Source organism: Tachysurus vachellii, chromosome 26 (genome assembly GCF_030014155.1).
Source record: "Tachysurus vachellii isolate PV-2020 chromosome 26, HZAU_Pvac_v1, whole genome shotgun sequence".
In the NCBI taxonomy this organism is placed as follows: Eukaryota; Metazoa; Chordata; class Actinopteri; order Siluriformes; family Bagridae; genus Tachysurus; species Tachysurus vachellii.
Window position 1 is genome coordinate 11,800,800 of NC_083485.1, and position 12,273 is coordinate 11,813,072.

General features: G+C 38.0%; 1 protein-coding gene across 1 annotated transcript; it reads right to left on the bottom strand.

Annotated features, from left to right (window-relative positions):
• Window positions 1–1,368: 1,368 nt before the first annotated feature.
• im:7154036 (fermitin family homolog 3) lies at window positions 1,369–11,078 on the bottom strand. The gene is made up of 15 exons (XM_060863191.1): window positions 10,929–11,078; window positions 9,993–10,117; window positions 9,346–9,579; window positions 9,093–9,209; window positions 6,987–7,155; window positions 5,796–5,898; window positions 5,572–5,679; window positions 4,927–5,055; window positions 4,061–4,107; window positions 3,593–3,717; window positions 3,107–3,213; window positions 2,520–2,735; window positions 2,227–2,351; window positions 2,001–2,142; window positions 1,369–1,871 (listed from the first exon to the last, which is right to left on the bottom strand). Exons 2-15 carry the CDS (start codon window positions 10,114–10,116, stop codon window positions 1,692–1,694), a joined length of 1,926 nt encoding a protein of 641 aa, XP_060719174.1. The 5' UTR covers window position 10,117; window positions 10,929–11,078; the 3' UTR covers window positions 1,369–1,691.
• Window positions 11,079–12,273: the final 1,195 nt, after the last annotated feature.

Below are 12,273 nucleotides of genomic sequence, written 5' to 3' on the forward strand. Positions count from 1 at the left end.
TCATGAAGCTCCGTCCCCAGCGTCTATTGCGGCTCGTGTCTATTAAATGACTCTCTCAGGATGATGGATCCAAAGACAAACATGCTTTCTGTACCGGATGTCTGTTTTTGAATCGGATTTTCTCAACTACACTGTTGAGGCCACAGGGTAATAGTCTTTAAATATGATATTCTATATACATTACATAGTTATTTGAAGAACTAAGGAATTAAAAAAAAAAACAACTGACTATTGCAGCTCTATAACTATTTAGTAAATTGAAGTACTTGAAATGGGTTGTTCAACATCTCTGTTTTGTTTGTTTCTTCCCAATAACATATGTTACTGATCACATACTGAGTTTGTTTAATACACTTCCTTACTGGCATTGACACAGCGCAAGCTTTTAGTTTCTCAGACGAACGTATCTGTTGCCAAGTAAAACAATCTGTTTGTTGAAAATGTTTTCGGGAATTCTCTTCGTGTAGTTCGTCTGTTTGAAAGAGTACGATCAACAGTACAGTCAAAAAACGAGTTACGTTTAAGAACTCGTTAGAATTAACGGCTACGGGTTTATGGTAGATTACCAACATGGAGCTCTTTACTGCTGTGATGTAGGATGAATTAATCCACACTTTAAGAGACGTGGTTATTGGAAAATAATCAACTTCAGTGTGTAATAACTGTGGTTTGCTTCGGCGAGCATCACGTCGTACCGCTATAATTTCCTTTAACTTGTACTGATGTGACCTGGAACTGAAATGGATTTAATTGGGATGAAAAATATCGTGTGTTTTATATGTAAATCATCGTAAATCTACAGATATTTTTGAAACCATAATAGCTTGCAAAATTATTCACAAGTAAAAAAAAAAACACAAGTACTTGTATCCCGTAAAATATTCAGCATCAGTAAGACAAACCAACGATCAAAAACAAGTCCAGATAAAAGTTCTGGAAAATCTTTCAATCAGGGTTTAATTAATATGTATTCATTATTCTAACACATGGACGGAACCTGCAGAGCAAGATTTCATTCACTGCTGCTACCTCGTGATTGGATAAAGACGTATAGACGTACGTACGTGTATATAGATGTCGGCCGGCGAGTATAAATATGATCTCTGCACGAACACACAAGGGGGCGCAGTGTTATTTTAATGCACCTGGATGTGCTGCTATGCGTTGTGGTTTCCTGAACAAACAACATTTTCACCACAGCATGTTCCTGTTCACACGTTCACTCAGAGCTGAAAAAATCTCACTTACTCTAACTGATCTTTTGTGTCGATCACTTTTTTTAGACTACAGTTTTATTGTTTTGTTTTTTTTTCTTTAAGAAGATGTTAATCTTGAGACAGGATATTACTAAATAGAAACTGATCCAGGTTTATAGTTTTATTAGTTTTATTTAAGTATAACTAATTTCAACAGCTACAGGACCGATGACAAAAAAGTGACCCTCAAAAAGACAGAATAATATATATATATATTTTCTGCAGGTATTAACTTGTATATCCAAACAAGGAACAATAGTGTTGCTGCATTAGTGGGTCAGAAAAAAAGAAAGCTTTTAGATGCAGATGATGAATCTCAGTGTATGTTTCCTTGCTTTAAAACTAAGGCCGTGCGTTGGCCTGTTTCCAGGGAAGAACGCAGTTTCTTTGATGTTATCTGAAGTCTCCGATTTTTACTGTGTCTGTTTTACTCTCTCAAAGAGCGTCATGGCCTCCTGTCAGTTTGTGAAAGAGCTCCTCGTTCAGAATTTCATTTTGCTCCCGGTTTCTCGTGGACATGAAGATGTATCCGCCGATGTACTCGTGTACGATCTTACAATCTGCCGTCACGCAGCTGAAGGCCACGTTCACGTTGCCGTTGAACTCGATGGCGACCTGAAACAGAACAAAGAGTTACGTGAAGAGTGAAGCCTTTTTTTGGGAGTGGAGATTTATTACATAGTGAGAAAAAGAAACACTTGGAGAGAACTTTCTTTTGAGGATGTCGGCGAGAGAACAGCGCACCTGTTTAATGTCCCAGTTAACGTTCCACTGTCTCATGGTGTTGTACCTCCAAGTCTTCACCACTTCGTCTATGCTGAGGTCGATGCGGATCAGGCGGTTATTGGCGATACCCAGCAACTCATCTTTACGGCACCCTTTAAACCTGCAGAAAAAAAAAAACAAGAAGACTGCCAAACTGACTCCATCCTCTTGTTTTAACTCTAATGAGGTTCTTGACTTGGCTTACCTGACTACAAAATAAGAGAGCCCAAAGTCAGGCAAAGCTTGCCAGATCTGCAGAAACTTCTGGACAGCATCCGTTAATGAGAGCTGTGCCACGTTCTGATAGGCCTCCAGAATACGAGGAGTCAGCTAGAAAAAGAGAGAGAAACAGGGTCGAGAAAAAATGTCAACAAATTCAATATCCAAAAAAAAGGTAGGACGTGAAGAAGGGAAGCAAAAAATGCAATTGAAATGGTGACAAGTACCCAATGAAAAACAAACCAATGAGTCTATGCAAAAAAGACTATGCTGTGTTACCTGCTTGGGCTTGTACTTCTTCTGGTAGCGTGGTGAGACGAGGCTGTGTGTGTTGATGCTCTCATCGCTCGGGGCTGTCTTGTTTCCTGGCGTGGTCCTCTGCATGGCCAGGAACGACTGAATGTTCTGGACCTCACTAGAGAAAGAGCTGTCAGCCAGGGTCTTTCCCTTAGATGCCAAACGGCACGCGGCCATCCATTTGCTGTACTGCTGCTCCTGCACAGAGATACACACAATGTAGCTATTACAAGAAGTGGAAAATGCTATCAGCATAGCAGGTTTGCTTGCTGACATATTAAACACGAGGAAGTAGGCTCCTGGTAGCTTCTGTATTTATTTAACATTTCCATATAGACTTTCATAATGAGCAGATTTTCTGCTGACAGATTTTCCCGCAAAAATATTTTGGTCTGGTTTTACTAAAATAATGCCAAAACAGCTTTTTTTTAATTCCTCTCTTCAGCTGTTTTATACCACACTATTGCTGAATTTTGTGATCCATCCATCCAAGTATGTTCCACTTATGGTTTGTAATACATCAGCACAAAGTGAACAGACAGTCATTTGTAGAACAATGTCACACTCACGTTTTCACAGCGCAGATAGACTTCGTTCATGCCCTCCGGTTCAGGAACCAGCAGTTTGATGCAGAACTTCTGGGCAGCTACGCTCACATCAGGAGCCACCTCACATCCTAAGGAAGAGGCTTTATCAGGATGGGAAGCAAATCACCCCAGAATCTTACAGTTTTAACCATGAAGGTGCTTGTATGTGTGTGTTCTACACAAGACACTGCCATTGTTGACTTATATCTCAGAGTGTACATTGCAATGTCACTATATATATCACATTTGTGTGTGTGATTGTGTGTATGTATGTGGGTATGAATTTATATGCGTGCATACATAAAAACCAACTGACCAACCACCTGACCAGACAAGACAGGAATATCTTGTAGTTTTGTCCTTGTGGAGACATTTGGCTGGTCACAGAGGAAGGTGCTCACAAAGACAGTAAGAGAAATGTGTGTGTGTGTGTGTGTGTGTGTGTCTACTATCACAAACACCTCTTACCTTTAAGGTTCATCTGCTGTATTGGTTCTTTACAGCTTTCCTCCTTACTCTTATAGTACAAAATAGACGTGTCCTTGAAGGTAAACCAAAACTGCTTGTACTTCTTTAACGTCTGTTTCTTTGGTCTAGAGAAAAACAAACACTGCATGATACTGTCTAATAGGCAAGGCTTGATATTAATGGGTAAAAAATGCTCAAGATGGTTTAGACTTTACATTTGTCTCACCTGTAACAACACACCTTAAAAAACAATACAGTTTAGGAGTAACAACTGAACAACAACTAAACAATTATTGTCAATTGTAAAATGTCTATTATGTATTTTAATGCCATGCACGTGAAATTCTGCTGCATGTATCATCATTATTACTATATAATGACTAAATCATTTTTATGCACATATTCGTCTGTGCTCTGTAGTTGAAGCTGATACATGGTTCCCCAATTAAAAACGTGGCTTTATCTCACCTGAAAAGCTTTAGATAGTCGTGCAGCTCTGGTGCTGTCATAGTATCCTGCATGGACACAAAGATCTGATAAATAAGGTGACCCACTTTTCACACTCACAGTTAAACATGTTGAAAAACGCTTATCGTTTTACAAAGATATAAAATGAGCCAGGACGCTGTTGGCTTTCAGTGAGAGATGTTGAACTGTACTGGTTGAAGATAATGCTTTAAATTTTAGATGCTTATCAACAAGCGCTCGGCAACAAGCATGACAAAGAAATACACAGGAAGTCCTCTGTTAAAAAGAGACAAACGAAGTACAATCTTGTGCTGTTTCACACCTGCTGCTTTAACACACCACACTGTTTTAGCCAGGTTTATTACACTGAATTAGCTTATTTAATTGGAAATAACAGCACTTGTCCACTGATTTGATAATATCATCGATTTCATGTATGCACACGTTTAACCCTTGTATGTTGTTCGTATTTTTGTTACTCAGCCAGTGATCGTGGGTCTGGTCGACCCGCTGCATTTTTGGCTTTTTAATTCAACACAATCAAAAATTTTAGGTTAAAATACTCTACAGATGTTTACTTCATCCCAATTACAAGCAATATAAACAGCATATATGGTTAATATTTGCACTTTACCTTTAATACATCACATTTTTTAATTAAAGTGCTACTCGTCTTTTGTTGTTTTTTAATGAAATGTAATAAAAAAAGAAAATCAAATTTAATCAAGTTATGAGTGGAAAAAAAATCAACAAATTTACAAGGAAGCAAAGTTTTTCAAAACTATTGATGTTTATGAATATGGGTCCTACAGACCCGAACAACATACAAGGGTTAAACCCATTGCAGTGGTGTAGTTTATATGTACCAGCATCTCTTCTGCACTGCTTTCTACTTCCAGCTTGACCTCCAAACACTGCAGAGCCGAGTCCAGGTCATCCATGGCAGGACAAGACTCAACCAACTGCTCGGACTGGGAAGCTTTCCCTATGTGGTACTAGACGAGTAAACACACACACACACACACACACACACACACACACACACACAAATCCATTAAAGTCACACTGACAGTGCAAATAAGCCTCCTAAATTTCCTCTGACATGATGGTAAAAATGTGTAGTGTATGAAAGCACTGTAGCTAATTACTTAGCAATGATCTCCTACTCTACTTCTACTGTACTTTTGTACTTAGCGGTGCCAAACTGAGAAACATAATCATTGTAAGCTAAGCATAAGCTTTTATAAAATGTTGACTGTTTTAAAATAAGATCCAGCTGTTCATGTAAAATCCTCTCACAAATAACAATAAACAAACATAAATAAAACGTGTAGCATACGAGGAGTAGCATAGACTACTTATACATCATATCTATGTGCGTTCACACAAACACACCCAGTACGGTCATTGTTTGGACTGATCATATAATTATTGTGTATTTTAAAGTCCATTCTCTGATTTAAAATCGTCCCGCTATTAAAGTTTGAGGAATTGTATTTTTTTTCTCCTACTTGTAAGGCAGCAAAAAGCATCATTTCTTCCTCTGTGCAGTCGATCTCCTCCAGCAAAATGGCCCATCTGGCTTGTTCATACAGTTGAGTCAAACGCACAGCGTCCAACTGCATACAGAAATACAGACCACGCACAGAAATAGCAGTCATTAGCGTGAGCTGTCGAGCCAAAATACAAGCTTAAAGTGCCATTCAAACAGGGTTGGTTTTTCTTTTAATAGCACCTGCGGCGCCAAGTCATAGAAAGTGTAGTATTTGAAGCGCAAGTGTAGTTTTTCGTCTTCTTTGACTCCCTGCTGCATGAGAGAACGAGATGAATCGAGCCACCTGAGAAGGGAAAGACAGCACGATGTTTATGCTAATAATCAAAATGATGAACGAATGACAAAGTTTTAAAAAAAAGCAGAGGAAATATCCATCAGAAAAAGAATTAAATCTATGAAGTGCTGACAAGTTCATAGGCACAATGTATTCATAGGATCTAAGTTGGTAAGATAATTCAAGCTTTTAACTTGCAAGCAGTTCTCTTGACTTCATCATCATCGTCATCATTCAGGAATTTGCATCATCATCATTTATTCTGATAAGTGAAGGTTGTGGCCTAGTGTATAAGTTGTTTGACTACCAATCAAAAGGTTGTGAATTTAAATCCCAGGTCCAACAAGCTACCACTGCTGGGCCTCTGAGCAAAGCCCTTAACTCTCAATTGCTCAATCGTATAAGATGAGATCTGGGTAAAAGCATCTGCTAAATGCCGTAATTGTAGAATGCTTGGATTCTTGAAGAATTAGTGCAATGCATAATGGAAAGGACATATTTTATATAACAACACTTAAATCACTAGAAATTATTCCACTAAGAGTTTAAGAAGTATAATGAGTCATTCAAAAAAACTTTTTTTAAAAAGTCATTTAAAAAAAAAAAACCAATAATAATAATACAGGGGAAGTCGTGGCCTAATGGTTAGAGAATTTGACTCCTAACCCTAAGGTTGTGGGTTCGAGTCTCGGGCCGGCAATACCACAACTGAGGTGCCCTTGAGCAAGGCACCGAACCCCCCCAGCTGCTCCCCCGGCGTTGAAGCATAAATGGCTGCCCACTTCTCCAGGTGTGTGTTCACAGTGTGTGTGTGTGTTCACTGCTGTGCACTTTGGATGGTTTAAATGCAGAGAACGAATTCTGAGTATGGGTCACCGTACTTAGCCGTATGTCACATCACTTTAAAAACATTTTTTACATTTTGTGTTGTACATTTTCCACACTCTTGTACATTTTGTGTTATTTAATGTTCATGGTTGGTGTTAGCTTGCTATTATCTATAGCTTGGACCATCAATGTCAATGTGTACAACACTGAAACCTAAATATTAGAAAGTGTGATTTCATAAATCCATTATTTTATATTTTTTTGCCAACCTGCTGTTAATCTGCGCTTTGTCCAACTTGCTGCTTGGTCTGTACATTTTTGCGATGGTCTCAGGGGCTGGAGCGGGCTGACTTACTGAAATCATCTTATACACTTCCTCTGCCTGAGGAGATTCAGCGAAGAACACAGGCATGCCGTTGGCCAGCTTTAAAATAGAACCTGCAAAGTCACAAACAGAAATTCAGTTCACTTTCACACAGCTCTAAACACCTCCCCTTCAGTATAAAGGACTTAATTTGTGTGTAGTCAAAATTATTACATAAACACACCGGTATATACATGCAGAATACACACGGGTTAACTTTTAAAGATAATTCATTTAAAAAAAATGTGTAATAACATATATTATTAATATGTATAACTATTATATAATGTCATTACACTCTGAATTCTCTCTCTCTCTTTTTTCTCTCTCGCCACTCACCGACCACCCTGTTCACCAACTGTACATCTGTGTAGTTATGTAAAAGTGCTTTTAAGTCTCTATGGATAAATACATTAACACTGGTTCACTAGGTTACAGACTTAAGATACCTTCAAACTAACAATAGTCTGTTCAGGGCTTTTTTTAAAACACCTAAACATAAAGAGGAAGAAGTGCTAGTTTAAGTGTCGCAAGATCAGGTAGGTTCTTCACCCGGCGTTGAAGATAGCCAGTGACTCGGACTGTTCGGACATTTAGAGGAAGTTCATTCCACCACCTCTGTGCCAAAACAGAGATGAGTCTTGATGTATACCTACATCTAACCCTGAGATATGGTGGGACCGGTCGAGTCGAGCTGAGGAAGCGAAGGTACAGTGCCAAGGAGTGATATAGTAATACAACACAGTGCATATAATCATTTAGATACATGTCAGAGAGATTTAGTTAACATTCACATCAAACACTCAATCAGTGACTTTGACCATGACGTAGTTGTCAGTGTCATAGGACTGGTTTTAATATGTAGGAACTGCTGATCTGCTGGGATTTTTCACACAAAGCAGTTTATAGATTTTACACAGAACAGTGGAATAATCAAATAAGTGAAAGTATCCAGTGAGCAGCAGTTCTGCAGACAGACATGTTGAGGTCTGAAGTGAATGATCAGACTGCTTTGAATGTCTTCTGTTGTTGTTAGCCATCTGGCAGAAGGTTTGATATAGTGTGCATCCTGAGATGGTTGTACAGCTGACTGCAAAGGTTTGTACACCCCAAGGACAGATTTCAGAGATCACTACAGGTTTTCTGTAGCAATCCCTAACTCCACTTTAAAAGTATTCGATTTTAAAAAGCAGCAATATAAGAAGCTATTCAGGATCATTAGATGTCTTGTATTTTTACTGTTTATGGCTGGCACTGTGTAGCTTTCTTCTAGATGTAACTGGGACAAGCAAGTGCTTTCATTTCAATGTACAAAACTTTATTTATAAGTAGATTTTGATTTAACAACCGAAATAAAAAAAAGATGTATTTATGCTGGTCAAAAAAGTTTTCATAAAATAAAATGATAAAATGATTATTGATTCGTCATTTTAATGTCTCTTTAGATAGACAGACCAATGGACCAATGGACCAACGGACAGACAGACAGGCAGACAGACAGACAGGCAGACAGACAAACAGATAGATAGATAGATAGATAGATAGATAGATAGATAGATAGATAGATAGATAGATAGATAGATAGATAGATAGATAGACAGGCAGGCAGACAGACAAACAGACAGACAGACAGACAGACAGACAGACAGACAGACAGACAGATAGATAGATAGATAGATAGATAGATAGATAGATAGATAGATAGATAGAGAGACAGACAGACAGACAGACAGACAGACAGATAGATAGATAGATAGATAGATAGATAGATAGATAGATAGATAGATAGATAGATAGATAGAGACAGACAGACAGACAGATAGAGAGTCAGACAGAGAGACAGACAGACAGACAGACAGACAGACAGATAGATAGATAGATAGATAGATAGATAGATAGATAGATAGATAGATAGATAGAGAGAGAGACAGACAGACAGACAGACAGACAGACAGACAGACAGACAGATAGATAGATAGATAGATAGATAGATAGATAGATAGATAGATACCTGTAGGCAATGGTGCAGAAGAGATGTCATACACCTGCTCTTCCTCACCCTTCTGCTTCTTTTTCTTCTTCTCTTCTGTCGGCTTAAGAAGTGACAACTCCTCTGGATGACGAATATCTGCAGCAACGATAAGGAGAAGAAAAAGGAGAAAAAGAAAACCTGAGATGTCCTGCATACTAATGAAAAAAAAAGAGAAAAACCCTGTATTTTTAATTTACTTCATGTTCATCCTTATCCACACCAACACACTTACTGAGCAGCTTGCAGATGCCCATCACACTGCGGAACATGGGGCCGGAGAAGCAAACAGGGAGCCTGAGGGTGAGTCCATTGGGCAAGCACAACCTCAGGGGCTTGTGCTGAGATGTGAGGCAGAGACGAGCATCAGCGTGGATCCCGTACTTATCCAGCGTCCACGTCGGCCTCAGCAACCACTGCTGCTTCTGCTCCCACCAAAGCGCATGATCCGACCAGTCCTTCTTAATCTCTACAGCACAGCAAAGAACAATACACAAAGGTCTTAGTGCCCCACAGTGTATTAAAAACATCTACATAAAATTGGATTTAAGCAAGAATCTAATCTAAGGCATAAAAGAAGCTTCCTGGATTTGAACTCAATCTTTCATCCACAAGCAGAAGAGTATAAAATGGTGAATTATGAAAACAAGCTGCAGTGACTTTTTCTGCCACGAGTTTTAGTTAACACCAGAATTATTGGCACCTTTCATGAAAATGGATGAAAATTTACAAATTATAATACTTATAATTCTGCAGCTGACTGTATCACGCTGTTGACACTATTACGCTCAGCGATTAATTGGACCGATTAAAAACATGACATGACAGCAGAACAACAACTCATATTTCTGTTGTAAAAATGTGCTTTAAAATAATCCTCACGTGTTTTGTCCACAATTTTAAGAATGACACCTCCGATATGGAGGTCAGATGTGACGTTGATTTTAAGAGGTGGTGCTTCTGGTCCCAGTTCCTCTACTGTGATGGACAGATCCCACAGTGCCATGCTGAGAGGCATCACCATGCAAGAAAAGCACAGAAAACACACCAAAACAGAAAGTAAAGCATTTTTAAGGACTGAATCACAATGTGAAGTGCTGGTATAGGAAAATATTCAACGATGGTCGGTGTGATGTGACCTGATATCGAAGAACGCCCTTAAAAACATGTTAATTTCTATTATTACATTACAGCATCTATAAACAGTGGCTCTTTCACCAGTCTCTGTGTCTCTAACCTGGAAGTTGAGTTATGAGCTCATTAATACACAACTGTGACTTGAATTACAGAAAATGCATCAGCACCTTCTGAGCAATCATTCGTAGTACAATTTGTTTAATACTGTAGTACAATTTGTTTAATACTGTAGTACAATTTGTTTAATACTGTAGTACAATTTGTTTAATACTGTAGTACAATTTGCTTAATAATCTGTTTAATCACTACTTAATAAATAATATTCAAACAGAAGTCTCAGCTTGACTCAATCTACAAACAACATCTAAGCTAAATGTTTTCTCGTTTGTTATGTTTTGCAGGAAAGAAATCAAAACCACAAGATCAACGCACGTTTTACAGAGTATCATCAGATTTAAAGTATTAGATCGAGTCAAAGCTCATTCTTTTCTTAGTGTGTTGAAATGAACCCCATTTGACTTGTACTAAGAGAACGTGCTTGGCCATGAGATAATCAAGGCCTAAATAATTTCCCCCTACTTTCAACAATACCAAACACACACAGACACACACACACACACACACAGATTTGCACACTCTCAGCCTGCTGTCCCTCCCTTTTAACTCAGTTTTTTCTCTTACCTTGTTTGTGGTACTTGAAAATTGTATTTTACAGACTACGCCCTTGGTCTTTGACACTCTGTCTTCCACAGTCTGACTCTCTCTTCTGCTACTTCCTCTTGTCTCTATGTCATTCTCTTTCCTACACTGTCACACACACACACACACACACACACACACACACCAGATGTTTCACTGTGCAAACTGTTCCTCTTTTAGTTTATTTCTTAAGCAGTCTGTTCACAGAACAGTTTCTTTTCCTGTTTTGAAGAAGCAGTAAAAAAATTAATGAATGCACAAAAGAGGGTAGGAAGAATGCAAGAAAAAATAATCTAAGCCAGTTAGTAAACTACTATTTAATTTTAAACACACACACACAAACACACACACACACACACACACACACACACACTTTCTCACACACACTAGTGCTGTTGCTGTAATGAAATAATGACAAGATTATTTCATTTCATCTCTAAACTATTTCCTGTAACATACAAGTGCATTGTGAGTTGTGAAGTGCTGCATAAAATCTATGAAGGATCAATGAGAGGCAGACGATATGTCCCCCTACCGGACAAAGTGTGAACTACAACAAAAAACTCAGGCAAGTTCATGAATGATGGATAAGACTTAATAGCATGTGTGTATGGACATTTTCAGCATGAATTGGATTGAAATGATCTGTGATCATTCTGTCAGCATTTCCAGAAAGCATCTCATCTGTGGTGCTATTTAGAAATAATCCAATCTCCTGGGCATAGCATAGCCCTGGGCATAGCATAGGAATAGATGGGTGTTAGTTTACACTGGAAAGTGAATAGAAATAGAGGTGTAAATTACCTCAGTAATTGTACTTGGTTACTGTACATTCTGTGTATTAAGTCGTGTGTTCAATGACTTCACTAAGATGTGTGTATGCTACTGTCCGCCATTTTGATTCCCTGCAAATCTCTCAGTGTGTGGAGTATCATAAACGGTACAAATAACAAATTGTGATGTATTTCGATGGTCTAATCGACCTAGTGAACAAAACAAGTGAATATAATTCCAGGTTATAAAAATGATTATGAATCAGGACCATTTGACTAAGAAAGGAATTAAGAAGATGGCGACTGAGAAGATGGATGGAACGATCTTCAGTTAAACATTAGAGACTTTATATATATATATATATATATATATATATATATATATATATATATATATATATATATATATATATATATATATAATTTGATATCTTATATTTTATTATTTAAATATCTTAGATTTTTTGTTGTTTTTATTAACATGACAGATTCATTCATTCATTCATTCATTCATTCATTCATCTTCTACCGCTTATCCGAACTACCTCGGGTCA